This window comes from Aethalodelphis obliquidens, unplaced genomic scaffold (genome assembly GCF_003676395.1).
Source record: "Aethalodelphis obliquidens isolate GAN/ISIS:26980383/991018 unplaced genomic scaffold, ASM367639v1 scaffold46, whole genome shotgun sequence".
Classification (NCBI taxonomy): domain Eukaryota; kingdom Metazoa; phylum Chordata; class Mammalia; order Artiodactyla; family Delphinidae; genus Aethalodelphis; species Aethalodelphis obliquidens.
This window is the reverse complement of record NW_020837990.1, coordinates 16,616,543-16,635,725: the sequence shown is the minus strand read 5'-3', so window position 1 is coordinate 16,635,725 and position 19,183 is coordinate 16,616,543. Positions and strand designations below refer to the sequence as shown.

At 38.9% G+C, this 19,183-nt stretch overlaps 1 protein-coding gene across 4 annotated transcripts in view; it reads right to left on the bottom strand.

Annotated features, from left to right (window-relative positions):
- Positions 1-19,183, bottom strand: part of ALKBH8 (alkB homolog 8, tRNA methyltransferase) — a 74,657-nt gene that overhangs the window by 16,744 nt on the left and 38,730 nt on the right. For all 4 annotated transcript variants that reach the window (XM_027082415.1, XM_027082418.1, XM_027082417.1 and 1 more), the window contains one exon: positions 2,498-2,649. In XM_027082415.1, the coding sequence (XP_026938216.1) occupies positions 2,498-2,649 (152 nt within the window). The remainder of the gene's footprint in view (positions 1-2,497; positions 2,650-19,183) is intronic.

Sequence of the window (19,183 nt, the reverse complement as noted above, 5' to 3'; positions counted from 1 at the left end):
TGAGGGGTCTAATATAAGAAGGGGTAAATCCATTTGAAACAAAATATGACTGTAATTCTGCATGCCTTATAATGCAGATGCCTATTTTATCTTGGGATTAAGGGTCCTCTTATTCAGGAAAGCATCTTGATGGGCCTGGTGTAACCAGAAGAAATTTAGCAATTAACAGGATTTAGGGTTTTTGTCTTGGTAGGAGTTCTGGGGACCCTAGGACTCTCAGAAGAACCAGACCTAGAAACAAAGTGTGATTTGGTAATAATCACAAGATTTAATGAATACTGTTTGAAGCGGTTTACATATATTGTCTCAATCCTCACAGTAACACTATGAATAGGTATTATTACATTCATTTTACAGATGATGAAACTGACTCATGGAATATTAAATAATGATCCCAAAGTGACAAAGATGTTAAGTCATAGAGTCAAGATTTGAACCCAGGCAGTGGAGACTCCAGAATCCACATTCTCAATGACTACACTGTGTTGCCTCCTTCAATAGAATGAGCAAATCCTAAGGAGAACACCAGCAAGTAGAGGAGATGACAGAGGAAATTTAGGATACAATGTCTCAAATTAATTTTGAAGTGTTCCCTGTTCTCTGCAATAACGTCTAATATTCATTTTGAGTCCTTGCCTTTTCTTGGCTATGCTATAATTTCCCTTTGTCTTCAGCCAGTCTGTGGCACACAACATCTTTTTATGGGTAGTATACTAGAGAATAAAGAAAGAAGTAGTGTTCCCAGAGAAACCACAGACAAGACTTAGCAATAATTAGAAAGCATGTGGCAGCAAAGAATTGATGGCTTCAGGAATTTTCCCTAAATATAACTAGAAGATTCCAAACTTTGAATGGGAGTGGAACTATCTAGTCCCTACTAATGTGTAAAGTGAAGGTCTAAACACTTTATGTAGACATTTAAGAAAAGGGTAGCCCCAGAAAGCTTGAGAGCTCTAAAACATACATGTGGAAACAGATGGGTTACATTATGTTGGTTACATCAGAATTACAATTACACTACAATATACATTACAATTATCTTAAGCTGGTCTTGCTAAAAATTTTATTCTCTTGGAAATTATGAACATCTCAGTTATGTAAAAGGAGGATCACTTAAATCCACAAATTTTGACCAAAAGTATCCAAAAGATGGCCTTGAACTTTTAAAAAATCTGTAAACTGAATATATAATCAGAGCTTCTTATAGCAACCCTTAAATTAATGCCCATAACAAAAAAACATTTGCATAAGAAAACTAACTTGTCTCTTCTACTAAATTTCAAGTTCCTTGAGAACAAGAGCCATGCTTTATTTTTCTATACCTTGTAAAGCTACTGGCAGTGTTAGATGTTCATCAAATACTAAATAAATATTTTTTAATTGATAAAAAAATTTTGTTTTTAAGTCCTCAGTGACATTTTTAGCAAAAGAAACAAAAACCTGTTAAAACCTATTTTAAGCTTCACTAACATGAAGTTATCAAATATGAAGAGTCCAAGTGTCCTAACAAAATAATATCTTATACATATAATAAAGATTTTTAATTTAAAATGTTTTTAAGATGACTAAATCCAAAAGCTCCTGCTAAGATACCACCTATAACTGAAACCACCAGGATGTAAAAAGCTCATAACATCACTGTTATTGTAAAATATTATTTATAAAACACAAGGGGTTTTTATTTGAGTCCAAGAAATACAGGTCATGATGCACTTATACAGACAATTCAGAACAGCATCCTTGACAAGTTTTTGAGCACTCCTTTCCAAACTGACTAAAACAAACACTGTTTATCCCCCTAAAGTTATCCACTTCCTATAGAACAGTTTGTCATTTCCAACTTCCCTGTTAAGTTAATGAGAAGTAATTGAGAAATGTGACAAGCTGTTTCCAAAAAAACTTATTCTTGTACAAGTGATATTTTATTTATTTATTTTTTTCCCCACCGTGCAGTGATCTTTTTTTTTTTTTTTTTTTTTGCGGTACGCAGGCCTCTCACTGTTGTGGCCTCTCCTGTTGTGGAACACAGGCTCTGGATGTGCAGGCTCAGTGGCCATGGCTCACGGGCCCAGCTGCTCCGCAGCATGTGGGATCTTCCCGGACTGGGGCACGAACCCATGCCCCCTGCATTGGCAGGCAGACTCTCAACCACTGCGCCACCAGGGAAGCCCCTACAAGTGATATTTTAATGCCCCCAAACTGTAGTATTCTTAACCATGATTATAATAAATAAAATATTCATTTAGAATCCAACTATGCTCAAGCACTATGTTTGAGGAAAATAAAGATGAGTAAGATGCAGTCCCTGCCCTCAAGGACTATAAACCTAACCACGGGGGTGGTTAAGAAAAGTATATGTCAGTACAATACAAGGCAGAACACAGGAAATGCCATTAGAGGAGTTAAGACAAAGCTCTTCTCAGTTCTTATGGGACTTTAAAAGATTTTCATAGTAGATTTACTCCATTTTACAGGAGAACCAAAATTATATACTTACTACAATTACAAGGTGTTTGCCTCACTTTCCTAAAGGTAAATGATGTCCGTATTCCCCTCTTGCTTAAAGTTAAGTCTTCAACATCTCCAGTGATAATTCCACTTTTGTGACCCCTGGACGCTTGAACAGTATCAAATTTTCTGGGTGTGATGCTAAAAACAACAGTCAAATTAGTTTATTTAACACTGTATTCAGAAAAATATTTCATGTCCTTTAAAAATATTAAGCGAATAGAGTAAATCTAGAAGAATTTATTGCAAATATCTATTGGATTCCCTGAATTGCTAAGCATTGTGGAAAAAAATCAAAGAAATAGAAGTCTTTGTCTCTTAGGAAATTAGCTCCAGGGTAATCATTTACAGCTAACAAACTATGCAAGGGGGAAAAGTAGAAAAATAACAAATGCTTAATTAATACCAATGCCAAGGAAGAAAAAACACGAAACAGATGGAACAAAGAGGAAACAGATAGTAAAGTTAAATCCAATTATCAGTAATGTTAAATGTAAAAGGACTTTAAATCCAATTAAAGAACAAAGAATTTCAGATTGGATGTTTCTAAAAATCCAACTATGTGCTGATTACAAGAGACACACCTTATAAATAAGGACAGAGAATGGTTGAAAATGATAGAAAAAAAAGATACAACATACAAAAAACAAATATTTTGCATATACCTAGCAAAACCAAAAGAAATGTGGTATAGCTATACTAATCAGACAAAGTAGACTTTAAGGCAATAAGTGTTAATAGAGATAAAAAGGAACATTTCATAATGATAACAGGGTCAATCCAACAGAAAAATATTATGTAAAAACCCTATATATTTGTATGCATCTAACTAATAGCACAGCCTCAAAATATATAAAGCAAAAAGTGAAAACAAAATCTAAAAGGAGAAACAGACAAATACATAATTATCACTGGAATTTCTAATATATCTTTCTTAGTAAGTGAAATCTAGCTGCAAGTCAAGGACATCATCAGAAAACAACAGATAATGGAACAAAAAAGTATATGATTAACAGATAAAATAAGTAAAACAAAGATTGAAAACTAAAGAGAGAAAAGTACAAGCCATTGTAGATTATAAGAAAGTTTAAAGGGAATCTTGGAAATAAGATCAAATTTTTGAACGGGAAAAAGGAATCATTTAGTAAGAAAATATGACCTTTTCAAAGTTAAATTTATAGGGTGAAATGCACATATCTTAAGTGTACAGTTCAATGAATTTTGACAAATGCACACAACCATGTATCCACCATCCCAATCAAGACAATTACCCAAGGAAATTCCCTCGTGCCCTTTTCCAGTCAGTCTTCCCCGCCCCCCTCAAAGCAACCACTATTCTGATTTCTATCCGTATAATTTTGCCTGTTCTTGAATTTCATATATAGTTGGCACTATTTTGTATCTGGCTTTGTCCATTGAACATAATTTTGAGATCTAGCCATGTAGCTGTGTGTTTCAGCAGTTCACTGTTTTTCTTTAATCACTGAGTAAAATTTCATTATATGAACATGCCATAATTTATCCTAAATCTCCTGTTTATTGATATTTGGCATTCTTAGTTTGGGACTATTACAAATAAAGCTTATACACATCTTTTTCAGATATATACTTTTATTACTCTTGGGAAAATACCTAAGATTGAAATTGGTGGGTCATAGTGTAAGAAACTACCAGTTTTCTAAGATGGTTGCACATAATTTTACACTCCCACCAGCAACATATGAGAGTTTCAGGCTGCTTGACATTCTCACCAACACTTGGTATTGTCTAAGTTTTAAATATTAGCCATTTTAGCAAGTAGCAAGTGATATGAAATTTCAGTTATAATTTGTATTTCTCTGATGACTAATGATATTGTTTCTTTTCATGTGCTTTTTAGCCATTCATAGATCCTTCTGGTAAAGGATCTGTTCAAATCTTATACCCAGTCTTTTATTAGATATATGTATTGTGGATACTTTTTCGCCCATGTATAGCCTGGCTTTTCATTTTCTTAATGCTGTCTTCTGATAAGCAGAAGTTTTAAATTTTGATGCAGTTATTTTGTCTTCTTTTTCTTTTACAGTGTTCTGAAACAGTTCTAAAAAAAAACTTTGCCTACCCCAGAGCTGCAAAAGTATCCTCTTGTATTTTCTTCTAGACATCTCCTAGTTTTTGTTTTTACATTTAAATTTATGATCTACCCCATATTAATTTTTGTGAATGGTGTGAGGTATATCAAGGCTCATTTTATTTCCACATAGAGCTCTGATTGTCCCAGCACCATCTGTTGAAAATTTTCCTTTCCACAATGAACTGTGTTGCCATCTTTGTCAAAAATCAACTGACACCATATCTATGAATATATTCTGTCCCACTGGTCTATTTGTCTATCTGTACAACAATACTACACTCTTTTGATTAGGTAGCTTTATATACAGTAAATCTTAAACGTAAGGTAGAATAAATCCTGCAACATTGTTCTTATGTTCAAGATTGTTTAGATTATTCTTTTTTTTTTGCAGTACGTGGGTCTCTCACTATTGTGGCCTCTCCCGTTGCGGAGCACAGGCTCCGGACGCGCAGGCTCAGAGGCCATGGCTCATGGGCCTAGCTGCTCCGCGGCATGTCGGATCTTCCTGGACCGGGGCACGAACCCCTGTCCCCTGCATCGGCAGGCGGACTCTCAACCACTGCGCCACCAGGGAAGCCCTGGATTATTCTTGATCACTCACGTTTCCTGGTAAATTTTAGAATCTGCTTATCAATTTCTACAAAAAAAGTCTTTTAAGATTCTGATTGGAATTACACTAAATCATTAGATCAATTTGGGAATAACTGATAACAATATTAAGTTCCCTACCCATGATTATGTCATCTCTATTTCTTCATTTATTTTGCTCTGTAATTTCTCTTACCAATGTTTCATGATTTTTAGAGTATACGTGTTGTATATCTTTTGTTAAATTTATTTCTGAGACTTAAATCTTCTAAAGCCAAGTTGTCTGCTTGACCCACTCTACCAAGGTTATCTGCCTATAGAAGTGGGTTTCATACTCACAGGGAATGTGCCAGGCCTGAAAGATCTCAGCAAACTTTTAAAAAGCATAATTTTATACTAAAGTTGTTGATACTGCTTTATCAAGAATCAGATATGTTGACTACACATCTAGAAAAGTATCAACCATATAATTAAAGTACAAACCATGTCTACCAGACAGCCCACAGTAGTCTGCCCGCCACAACTTAAGGAACCATGCAGTCCACATAGAGGGCACCCCTAGAGCATATAGATCTGGTGTCCAAAGGGCAGTGTGCTGCTGGGCCCCATAGGACACTTCCTAGGTAAGATCACTTCTCTGAGATTGAGAAATATAACCCAACAAATACATAGAAATAAAAACAGCAAATTAGGCAAAATGAGGTGACAGAGGAATATGTTCCAAATGAAAGAACAAGATAAAAACCCCAGAAGAAGAACTAAGTAAAGTGGAGATAAGCAATCTGCCCAACAGAGAGTTCAAGGTAGTGATTGTAAAGTTCATCAAAGAACTCAGGAGAAGATTGGGTGAACAGAGTGAGAAGTTAGAAATTTTTAACAAAGAGTTAGAAAATATAAAGAAGAAACAAACAGAGCTGAAAAATACGACCACTGAAATAAAAAATACAGTAGACGGAATCAGTAGATTAGATGATATATAGAGAAATGGATTATCGAGCTGGAGACAGAGTAGTGGAAATCACTCAAGCTGAACAGAAAAAAGAAAAAAGAATAAAAAGAAATGAGGACAGGAGACGAGGGGAAGATGGAGGAAGAGTAAGACGTGGAGATCACCTTCCACCCCACAGATACACCAGAAATACATCTACACGTGGAACAGCTCCTACAGAACACCTACTGAATGCTGGCAGAAGACCTCAGACCTCTCAAAAGGCAAGAAACTCCTCACGTACCTCGGTAGGGCAAAAGAAAAAACAGAGACAAAAGAATAGGGACGGGACCTGCACCAGTGGGAGGGAGCTGTGAAGGAGGAAAGGATTCCACACACTAGGAAGCCCCTTCACGGGCGGAGACTGCGGGTGGCGGAGGGGGGAAGCTTCGGAGCCGCGGAGGAGACCGCAGCAACAGGGGTGCGGAGGGCAAAGCAGGGAGATTCTCACACAGAGGATCGGTGCCGACCAGCACTCACCAGCCCGAGAGGCTTGTCTGCTCACCCGCCAGGACGGGCGGGGCTGCGAGCTGAGGCTCGGGCTTTGGTCAGAGCGCAGGGAGAGGACTGAGGTTGGCAGCGTGAACACAGCCTGAAGGGGTTAGTGCACCACGGCTAGCCGGGAGGGAGTCCGGGAAAAGGTCTGGAGCTGCCGAAGAGGCAAGAGACTTTTTCTTCCCTCTTTGTTTCCTGGTGCAAGAGGAGAGGGGATTAAGAGCGCTGCTTAAAGGAGCTCCAGAGAGCGGCGTGAGCCGTGGCTAAAAGCGCGGACCCCAGAGATGGGCATAAGAAGCTAAGGCTGCTGCTGCCGCCATCAAGAAGCCTGTGTGCGAGCACAGGTCACCATCCACACCTCCCTTCCGGGGAGCCTGTGCAGCCCGCCACTGCCAGGGTCCCGGGATCCAGGGACAACTTCCCTGGGAGAACGAACAGCGAGCCTCAGGCTGGTGCAATGGCACGCTGGCCTCTGCCGCCGCAGGCTCGCCCCGCTCTCCATGCCCCTCCCTCCCTGCGGCCTGAGTGAGCCAGAGCCCCCGAATCAGAGGCTCCTTTAACCCGTCCTGTCTGAGCGAAAAACAGACGCCCTCCAGCGACCTATACGCAGAGGCGGGGCCAAATCCAAAGCTGAGCCCCTGGGAGCTGTGAGAACAAAGAAGAGAAAGTGAAATCTCTCCCAGCAGCCTCAGAAGCAGCGGATTAAAGCTCCACAATCAACTTGATGTACCCTGCATCTGTGGAATATATGAGTAGACAACGAATCATCCCAAATTGAGAAGGTGAACTTTGAGAGCAAGATTTAGGAATTTTTCCCCTTTTACTCTTTTTGTGCGTGTGTACGTGTACACTTCTGTGTGAGATTGTGTCTGTATAGCTTTGCTTCCACCATTTGTCCTAGGGTTCTATCCGTTCGTTTTTTTTCTTAATAATTATTATTGATTGTAATAACTTTATTTTATCTTCCTTCTTTCTCTCTTTCTTTCTTTCTTTCCTTCGTCCTTCCCTCCTTTAGACAACGAATCATCCCAAATTGAGGAGGTGGACTTTGAGAGCAAGATTTATTTTTTCCCCTTTTCCTCTTTTTTTGAGTATGTATGTGTATGCTTCTCTTTTTTTTTTTTTTTTTTTAGCAGTACACGGGCCTCTCACTGCTGTGGCCTCTCCCATTGCGGAGCACAGGCTCCGGACGCGCAGGCCCAGCAGCCATGGCTCACAGACCCAGCCGCTCCGCGGCATGTGGGATCCTCGCGGACTGGGGCACGAACCCATGTCCCCTGCATCGGCAGGCAGACCCTCAACCACTGCGTCACCAGGGAAGCCCTATGCTTCTCTTTGAGATTTTGTCTGTATAGCTTTGCTTCCACCATTTGTCCTAAGGTTCTATCCGTCCATTTTTTTAAAAATTTTTTTCTTAATAATTATTTTTTAATTTAATAACTTTATTATATTTTACTTTACTTTATCTTCTTTCTTTTTTCCTTCCTTCCCTCCTTCCTTCCTTCCTTCCATCCTCCCACCGTCCCTCCCTCCCTCCCTCCCTCCCTGTCTTTCTTTCTTTCCTTCTTTTTTTCTTTCTTCCTGCCTTCCTTCCTTTCATTCTCTCTTCCTACTTCTACTAATTCTTTCTCTCTACTTTTTCTCCCTTTTATTCTGAGCCATGTGGATGAAAGGCTCTTGGTGCTGCAGCCAGGAGTCAGTGCTGTGCCTCTGAGGTGGGAGAGCCAACTTCAGGACACTGGTCAACAAGAGGCCTCCCAGCTCCACATAATATCAAATGGCGAAAATCTCCCAGAGATCTCCATCTCAACGCCAGCACCCAGCTTCACTCAACAACCAGCAAGCTACAGTGCTGGACACCCTATGCCAAACAACTAGCAAAACAGGAACACAACCCCACCCATTAGCAGAGAGGCTGCCTAAAATCATAATAAGTCCACAGACACCCCAAAACACACCACCAGACGTGGACCTGCCCACCAGAAAGACAAGATCAAGCATCATCCATCAGAACACAGGCACTAGTCCTCTCCACCAGGAAGCCTACAAAACCCACTGAACCAACCTTAGCCACTGGGGACAGACACCAAAAACAATGGGAACTACGAACCTGCAGCCTGCAAAAAGGAGACCCCAAACACAGTAAGATAAGCAAAATGAGAAGACAGAAAAACACACTGCAGATGAAGGAGCAAGATAAAAACCCACGAGACCTAACAAATGAAGAGGAAATAGGCAGTCTACCTGAAAAAGAATTCAGAATAATGATAGTAAAGATGATCCAAAATCTTGGAAATAGAATAGACAAGATGCAAGAAACACTTAACAAGGACTTAGAAGAACTAAAGATGAAACAAACAACGATGAACAACACAATAAATGAAATGAAAAATAATCAAGATTGGATCAATGGCAGAATAACTGAGGCAGAAGAACGGATAAGTGACCTGGAAGATAAAATAGTGGAAATAACTACTGCAGAGCAGAAAAAAGAATGAAAAGAACTGAGGACAGTCTCAGAGACCTCTGGGACAACATTAAACGCATCAACATTCAAATTATAGGGGTTCCAGAAGAAGAAGAGAAAAAGAAAGGGACTGAGAAAATATTTGAAGAGATTATAGTTGAAAACTTCCCTAATATGGGAAAGAAAATAGTTAATCAAGTCCAGGAAGCATAGAGAGTCCCATACAGGATAAATCCAAGGAGAAATAGGCCAAGACACATATTAATCAAACTGTCAAAAATTAAATACAAAGAAAGCATATTAAAAGCAGCAAGGGAAAAACAACAAATAACACACAAGGGAATCCCCATAAGGTTAACGGCTGATCTTTCAGCAGAAACTCTGCAAGCCAGAAGGGAGTGGCAGGACATATTTAAAGTGATGAAGGAGAAAAACCTGCAACCAAGATTACTCAACCCAGCAAGGATCTCATTCAGATTTGATGGAGAAATTAAAACCTTTACAGACAAGCAAAAGCTGAGAGAGTTCAGCATCACCAAACCAGCTTTACAACAAATGCTAAAGGAACTTCTCTAGGCAAGAAACACAAGAGAAGGAAAAGACCTACAATAACGAACCCAAAACAATTTAGAAAATGGGAATAGGAACATACATATCGATAATTACCTTAAATGTAAATGGACTAAATGCTCCCACCAAAAGACACAGATTGGCTGAATGGATACAAAAACAAGACCCATATATATGCTGTCTACAAGAGACTCACTTCAGACCTAGAGACACATACAGACTGAAAGTAAGGGGATGGAAAAAGATATTCCACGCAAATGGAAACCAAAAGAAAGCTGGAGTAGCAATTCTCATATAAGACAAAATAGACTTTAAAATAAAGACTATTAGAAGAGACAAAGAAGGACACTACATAATGATCAAGGGATCGATCCAAGAAGAAGATATAACAATTGTAAATATTTATGCACCCAACATAGGAGCACCTCAATACATAAGGCAAATACTAAAGCCATAAAAGGGGAAATCGACAGTAACACATTCATAGTAGGGGACTTTAACACCCCACTTTCACCAATGGACAGATCATCCAAAATGAAAATAAATAAGGAAACACAAGCTTTAAATGATACATTAAACAAGATGGACTTAATTGATATTTATAGGACACTCCATCCAAAAACAACAGAATACACATTTTTCTCAAGTGCTCATGGAACATTCTCCAGGATAGATAATATCTTGGGTCATAAATCAAGCCTTGGTAAATTTCAGAAAATTGAAATTGTATCAAGTATCTTTTCCGAACACAACGCTATGAGACTAGATATCAATTACAGGAAAAGATCTGTAAAAAAACAAACACATGGAGGCTAAACAGTACACTACTTAATAACGAAGTGAACACTGCACAAATCAAAGAGGAAATCAAAAAATACCTAGAAACAAGTAACAATGGAGACACGATGACCCAAAACCTATGGGACGCAGCAAAAGCAGTTCTAAGAGGGAACTTTATAGCAATAGAAGCCCACCTTAAGAAACAGGAAACACCTCGAATAAACAACCTAACCTTGCACCTAAAGCAATCAGAGAATGAAGAACAAAAAAACCCCAAAGTTAGAAGAAGGAAAGAAATCATAAAAATCAGATCAGAAATAAATGAAAAAGAAATGAAGGAAACAATAGCAAAGATCAATAAAACTTAAAGCTAGTTTTTTAAGAAGATAAACAAAATAGATAAACCATTAGCCAGACTCATCAAGAAAAAAAGGGAGAACACTCAAATCAACAGAATTGGAAATGAAAAAGGAGAAGTAACAACTGACACTGCAGAAATACAAAAGATCGTGAGAGATTACTATAAGCAACTCTATGCCAATAAAATGGACAACCTGGAAGAAATGGACAAATTCTTAAAAATGCACAACCTGCGAAGACTGAATCAGGAAGAAATAGAAAATATGAACAGACCAATCACAAGCACTGAAATTGAAACTGTGATTAAAAATCTTCCAACAAACAAAAGTCCAGGACCAGATGGCTTCACAGGCGAATTCTACCAAACATTTAGAGAAGAGCTAACACCTATCCTTCTCAAACTCTTCCAAAATATAGCAGAGGGAGGAACACTCCCAAATTCATTCTACGAGGCCACCATCACCTTGATACCAAAACCAGACAAGGATGTCACGAAGAAAGAAAACGACAGGCCAATATCACTGATGAACATAGATGCAAAAATCCTCAACAAAATACTAGCACACAGAGTCCAACAGCACATTAAAAGGATCATACACCATGATCAAGGGGGGTTTATTCCAGGAATGCAAGGATTCTTCAATATACGGAAATCAATCAATGTGATAAACCATATTAACAAATTGAAGGAGAAAAACCATATGATTATCTGAATAGATGCAGAGAAAGCTTTCGACAAAATTCAACACCCATTTATGATAAAAACCCTGCAGAAAGTAGGCATAGAGGGAACTTTCCTCAACATAATAAAGGCCATATATGACAAACCCACAGCCAACATCATCCTCAATGGTGAAAAACTGAAAGCATTTCCACTAAGATCAGGAACAAGACAAGGTTGCCCACTCTCACCACTCTTATTCAACATAGTTTTGGAAGTTTTAGCCACAGCAATCAGAGAAGAAAAGGAAATAAAAGGAATCCAAATTGGAAAAGAAGAAGTAAAGCTGTCACTGTTTGCAGATGACATGATACTATACATAGAGAATCCTAAAGATGCTACCAGAAAACTACTAGAGCTAATCAGTGAATTTGGTAAAGTTGCAGGATACAAAATTAACGCACAGAAATCTCTGGCATTCCTCTACACTAATGAGAAAAATATGAATGTGAAATCAAGAAAACACTCCCATTTACCACTGCAACAAAAAGAATAAAATATCTAGGAATAAACCTACCTAAGGAGACAAAAGACCTGTATGCAGAAAATTATAAGACACTGATGAAAGAAATTAAAGATGATACAAATAGGTGGAGAGATATACCATGTTCTTGGATTGGAAGAATCAACATTGTGAAAATGACTCTACTACCCAAAGCAATCTACAGATTCAATGCAATCCCTATCAAACTACCACTGGCATTTGTCACAGAACTAGAACAAAAAATCTCACAATTTGTATGGAAACACAAAAGACCCCGAATAGCCAAAGTAATCTTGAAAACGAAAAACGGAGCTGGAGGAATCAGGCTCCTGACTTCAGACTATACTACAAAGCTACAGTAATCAAGACAGTGTGGTACTGGCACAAAAACAGAAAGATAGATCAATGGAACAGGATAGGAAGCCCAGAGATAAACCCATGCACATATGGTCACCTTATCTTTGATAAAGGAGGCAGGAATGTACAGTGGGGAAAGGACAGCCTCTTCAATAAGTGGTGCTGGGAAAACTGGACAGGTACATGTAAAAGTATGAGATTAGATCACTCCCTAACACCATGCACAAAAATAAGCTCAAAATGGATTAAAGGCCTAAATGTAAGGCCAAAAACTATCAAACTCTTAGAGGAAAACATAGGCAGAACACTCTATGACATAAATCACAGCAAGATCCTTTTTGACCCACCTCCTAGAGTAATGGAAATAAAAACAATGAACAAATGGGACCTAATGAAACTTCAAAGCTTTTGCACAGCAAAGGAAACCCTAAACAAGACCAAAAGACAACCCTCAGAATGGGAGAAAATATTTGCAAATGAAGCAACTGACAAAGGATTAATTTCCAAAAGTTACAAGCAGCTCATGCAGCTCAGTAACAAAAAACCAAACAACCCAATCCAAAAATGGGCAGAAGACCTAAATAGACATTTCTCGAAAGAAGATATACAGACTGCCAACAAACACATGAAAGAATGCTCAACATCATTAATCATTAGAGAAATGCAAATCAAAACTACAATGAGATATCATCTCACACCAGTCAGAATGGCCATCATCAAAAAATCTAGAAACAATAAATGCTGGAGAGGGTGTGGAGAAAAGGGAACACTCTTGCACTGCTGGTGGGAATGTGAATTGGTTCAGCCACTATGGAGAACAGTATGGAGGTTCCTTAAAAAACTACAAATAGAACTACCATATGACCCAGCAATCCCACTACTGGGCATATACCCTGAGAAAACCATAATTCAAAAAGAGTCATGTACCAAAATGTTCATTGCAACTCTATTTACAATAGCCCGGATATGGAAACAACCTAAGTGCCCATCATCGGATGAATGGATAAAGAAGATGTGGCACATATATACAATGGAATATTACTCAGCCATAAAAAGGAACGAAATTGAGCTATTTGTAATGAGGTGGATAGACCTAGAGTCTGTCATACAGAGTGAAGTAATTCAGAAAGAGAAAGACAAATACTGTATGCTAACACATATATATGGAATTTAAGAAAAAAAAATGTCATGAAGAACCTAGGGGTAAGACAGGAATAAACACACAGACCTACTAGAGTACGGACCTTAGGATATGGGGAGAGGGAAGGGTGAGCTGTGACAAAGCGAGAGAGTGGCATGGACATATATACACTAACAAACTTAAGGTAGATAGCTAGTGGGAAGCAGCCGCATAGCACAGGGAGATCAGCTTGGTGCTTTGTGACTGCCTGGAGGGGTGGGATAGGGAGGGTGGGAGGGAGGTAGATGCAAGAGGGAAGAGATATGGGAACATGTGTATACGTATACCTGATTCACTTTGTTATAAAGCAGAAACTAACACACCATTGTAAAGCAATTATACCCCAATAAAGATGTTAAAAAAAAAAAGAAATGAGGACAGTTTAAGAGACCTCTGAGACACATCAATTGCACTAATATTCACACTATAGGGGTCCCAGAAGGAGAAGAGAGACAGAAAGGGGCAGAGAACATATTTGAAGACACAAGAGCTGAAAACGTCCCTATCCTGGGAAAAGAAACAGACATCCCGGTGCAGGAAGCACAGAGAGTCCCAAACAGGAGCAACCTAAAGAGGACCACATCCAGATACACTGTAATTAAAATGGCAAAAAATAATGATAAAGAGAGAATATTAAAAGCAGCAAGGGGAAAGCAACACGTTACATACAAGGGAACTCCCATAAGGTTATAAGCTGACTATTCAGCAGAAACTCTGCAGGCCAGAAGGGAGTGACACAATATATTTAAAATGATGAAAGGGAAAAATCTACAACCAAGAATACTCTACTCAGCAAAGCTTTCATTCAGACTTGAAGGAGAGTTAAAAAGTTTTACAGACAAGCAAAAGCTAAAAGAGTTTAGCATCACCAAGGCAGCTTTGCAAGAAAGGCTAAAGGGACTTTTCTAAGCAGAAAAGACCATAAGAAATATGAAAACTGTGAAAGGTAAAATCTCATTGGTAAAGGCAAATATATAGTAAATGTAGTAGATCAACCACTTACAAAACTAGTAGGAAGGCTAAAAGATAAACCTGGTTTAAAAAAAAAGCAAACATGATAAAAATATGATCAAGTTAAGATGAAATTTATTATCTATAGAATTCTAGTGTAAATTAAAGGGAAAATAGAAAACAACTGACTACAGTTTAATCTATGTGACACTGCAAAAAAAAAAAGATCAAGAACTCAATAATAGGCAGAAGATCTGAATAGATATTTTTCCAAAGAAAACATACAGATGGCTAATGGGTACATGAAAAGGTGCTCAACATCACTAATCAGTGAAATGCAAATCAAAGCCAGAATGAGATTACCAGCTTATACCTATTAGAATGGCTATTATCAGCCAGGACAAGGAAGCAACCTAAGTGTCCATTGACAGATGAATGGATAAAGAAGATGTGGCACGTACATACAATGGAATATTACTCAGCCATAAAAAGAAACAAAATTGAGTTATTGTAGTGAGGTGGATGGACCTAGAGTCTGTCATACAGAGTGAAGTAAGTCAGAAAGAGAAAAACAAATACCATATGCTAACACATATATATATAGAATCTAAAAAAAAAAATGGTTTTCAAGAACCAGGGGCAGGACAGGAATAAAGATGCTGACGTAGAGAATCGACTTGAGGACACAGGGAGGGGGAAGGGTAAGCTGAGACTAAGTGAGAGAAAGGCATTGACATATATACACTACCAAATGTAAAACAGATAGCTAGTGGGAAGCAGCTGCATAGCACAGGGAGATCAGCTCGTGCTTTGTGACCACCTAGAAGGGTGGGATAGGGAGGGTGGGAGGGAGACACAAGAGGGAGGGGATATGGGGATGATTCACTTTGTTATACAGCAGCAACTAACACAACAATGTAAAGCAATTATACTCCAATAAAGATGTTAAAAAAATTGTGAAAAAAAAGAATGGCTATTATCAAAAATACAAAAATAACAAGTGTTGGCAAGGATGTGTAGAAAAGACAATCCTGTACACTGTTGGTGGTTATATAAATTGGTGCAACCCTTATGGAACAGTATGGAGATTCCTCAAAAAATTTTAATATAACTACCATATAACAAAGCAATTCCACTTCTGGGTATTTATCTGAAGGAAACAAAAAGACTAACTTAAAAAGATACCTGGGGGCTTCCCTGGTGGTGCAGTGGTTGGGGGTCCACCTGCCAATGCAGGGGACGCAGGTTCATGCCCTGGTCCGGGAGGATCCCACATGCCGCGGAGTGGCTGGGCCTGTGGGCCGTGGCCGCTGGGCCTGCGCGTCCGGAGCCTGTGCTCCGCAATGTGAGAGGCCACAACAGTGAGAAGCCCACATACCGCAAAATAAAAAAAAAAGATATCTGTACCCCCTATGTTCATTGCAGCATTATTTACAATAGCCAAGACATGGAAACAACTGGGCATTATGCTAAGTGAAATAAGTCAGAGAAAGAAAGCAAATATCATATGATCTCACTTACATGTGGAATGTAAAACAAAAATAAAACAAACTTATACATACAGAAAACAGATTGGTGGTTTGTGAGGTGGGTGGGGTGGGGTGAAGTGGGGTGGGGGAAGGTGTGTGAAATGGTAAATGTGGTCAAAAGGTATAAACTTCCTGTAATAAAGTAAATAAGTCCGGGTGCTATAACGGTGTCGATAGTTAATAATACTGTATTGTATATTTGATAGTTGCTAAGAGAGTATATCATAAAAGTTCCCAATAAAAGAAAAACAAATTTGTAACTGTGTGGTGATGGATGTTAACTAGACTTATTGTGTTGACCGTTTTGCAATATATACATAGAGCGAATCAGTATGCTGTACATCTGGAACTAATACAGTGTTATATATAAATAAAATCTTAATTAAAAAATCAGAATTTCCAGGCTGACAGCTTCTGAAACTGTTTATTTTTGAAACTAATTAATTCAGAGTATTGGAAAAGAAGTATTTTACAGGTTGTAACCGAGCAGGACCTTATGTGGTCTTCCCCAGACAGATCCCTCCCCCACATCCTCTGCTTTTAGCTCCTCTCTGAAGTACCTAGATAATAGTATCTGATGCACATTTCCTGAATTGTTTTACAGATGCTAAAACCCCTACTAAATGAAAGAAATTAACTACTTGATGACCATGAGCACCCATGACCTACTGGCACCTAAGGATTGATAATATTAACCCCTGTAACACCACCCTGTTACTTCAACATCAACCAATCAGAGAACTGTGCACAGGCTAATCACATACCCTGGGATACCCCTCCCTCACCCTGCCTTTAAAAATACTTTGCTGGGGTTTCCCTGGTGGCGCAGTGGTTGAGAGTCCGCCTGCTGATGCAGGGGACACGGGTTCGTGCCCTGGTCCAGGAGGATCCCACATGCCATGGAGTGGCTAGGCCCGTGAGCCATGGCCTCTCAGCCTGCACATCCAGAGCCTGTGCTCCGCAACGGGAGAGGCCACAACAGTGAGAGGCCCGCATACTGAAAAAAACAAAACAAAACTTTGCTGAAACCCATTGAGGAGTTTGGGCTTTTTGAGCACTAGCTGTCCGGATTCGTTGTACAGTGCCCAACAATAAATGCTCCACTTTCCTTCACCCACAACCTGATGTCAGTAGACTGGCTTTTACTGCGTGTGGGCAAGTGAACCCAAGTTTGTTTTGGTAACATGGTCTTGATACTATTTTAAAATGGATTTTATTTCTTTCCCCCAAAATTAATTTTTTTTTTTTTTTTTTGCTGTACGCAGGCCTCTCACTGTTGTGGCCTCTTCCGCTGCAGAGCACAGGCTCTGGACGTGCAGGCTCAGCGGCCATGGCTCATGGGCCTAGCCGCTCCGCAGCATGTGGGATCTTCCCGGACCGGGGCACGAACCCGTGTCCCCTGAATCGGCAGGCGGACTCTCAACCACTGCGCCACCAGGGAAGCCCAAAATTAATTTTTGATTATTGACCCTGTATGCTACAAACTTGTATGCTATATTTAGTTATTAATTCTAGTACTTTGTAGATTTCCTAGGATTTTCTACATCTACAATCATAAAGAGTTTTACTTCTTCCTTTCAAATACATATGATTTTCACTTCTTTCTCTTGGATTATTATACTAAGACATTCAATACAATATTAAATAGAAGTGATGAGAGCAGAAATCCCTGCCATGTTCAATATCTTAGGAAAAAGCATTCAATATTTTATCACTAAATATGATGTTGCCTGTGGGTTTTTCATTGATGCCCTTTATCAGACTGAAGAAGTTTCCTTCTTATCCTGGTTTGCCAAGTTTTTATCATGAGTGGATGCTGAATTCTGTCAAATACATTTTCTGCATCAATCAAGATGACATGATTATATACTTTTTCTCTTTTGTTCTTTTAATGTTCGGTTTCCAAATGTTAAACCTATCTTACAATCCTGGGATAAACTCCACTTAGTCTTGATGTGTTTTCTTTTTTATATATTGCAGGATTGGATTTTCTAATATTTTGTCAAGGACTTCTACCATCTCTGAGAGATACTGGTCTGTAATTCTATTTTGTTGTAATGTCCTTAACAAATTTTGGTGTCAGGGTAATGCCAGTCTCATAAAACGAGTTGGGAGAATGGCTCTTTTAAAAGAGCTCATGCTAAAAGCAATTTTTTAGAAGTAAAAGCAAGCGAAAAATGCCTGAAATTATATGATTGTTACTCTAATAGCTGAAAATGATTAAAACTATGGTGTTGAACAAAAGTCAAGATATTTTAGAACAATGAATATCTTGAAACTCTTATTAGCAATTCTCTCTTGGGTACTAAGTAGTTCTCTCTATAATGGCTCTCTGAAGTCAATGACTTCACTTGCCTAGAGTTAAATCTTAGGCAAAGGTCAAGCAGTACTTACTGCTTTGGGTACCAATCTCAGATTTTTAGGAAGAGGTAATCCATATGTTAAAAATAATTAATTCTTTACATGTCTCTGAACATCTTTTTTCCCCCTGTACTTAAATTATAATCTAGTTGGGAAAATATTAAATAAAAAGATAAAAACAGGGCTTCCCTGGTGGCGCAGTGGTTGAGAGTCTGCCTGCAGATGCAAGGGACGTGGGTTCGTGCCCCGGTCTGGGAAGATCCCACATGCCGCGGAGTGGCTAGGCCCGTGAGCCATGGCCACTGAGCCTGCGCGTCCGGAGCCTGTGCTCCACAACGGGAGAGGCCACAACAGTGAGATGTCCGCGTACCGCAAAAAAAAAAAAAAAAAAAAAAAGATAAAAACATTTTTATAGATTTAAATAACAGTTCAATACAATAGAAAAGACATCACAAGCCAGTAGGAGACAATACAGTCTTTAGGAGTTAAGAGAGAAATTATTTCAGGCTACTGCAGTCAGAAAAATCTTTATACATTATAAGGGAAATAAAAGTTGAGCTACATGTTAAAAACAAGTGAATGGAAGGGAGAAGGAAATTTATTGCATTAAGAGTTGACAAAAGTCTGAAGGCTACAAGGCACTGTATAAATTCAGATGAAAGGGAGCAAACAAATTTAGCTATAACAGTATGGTTAAGAGCACAGATCCTGAAGCCAGACTCCCTGGCTTT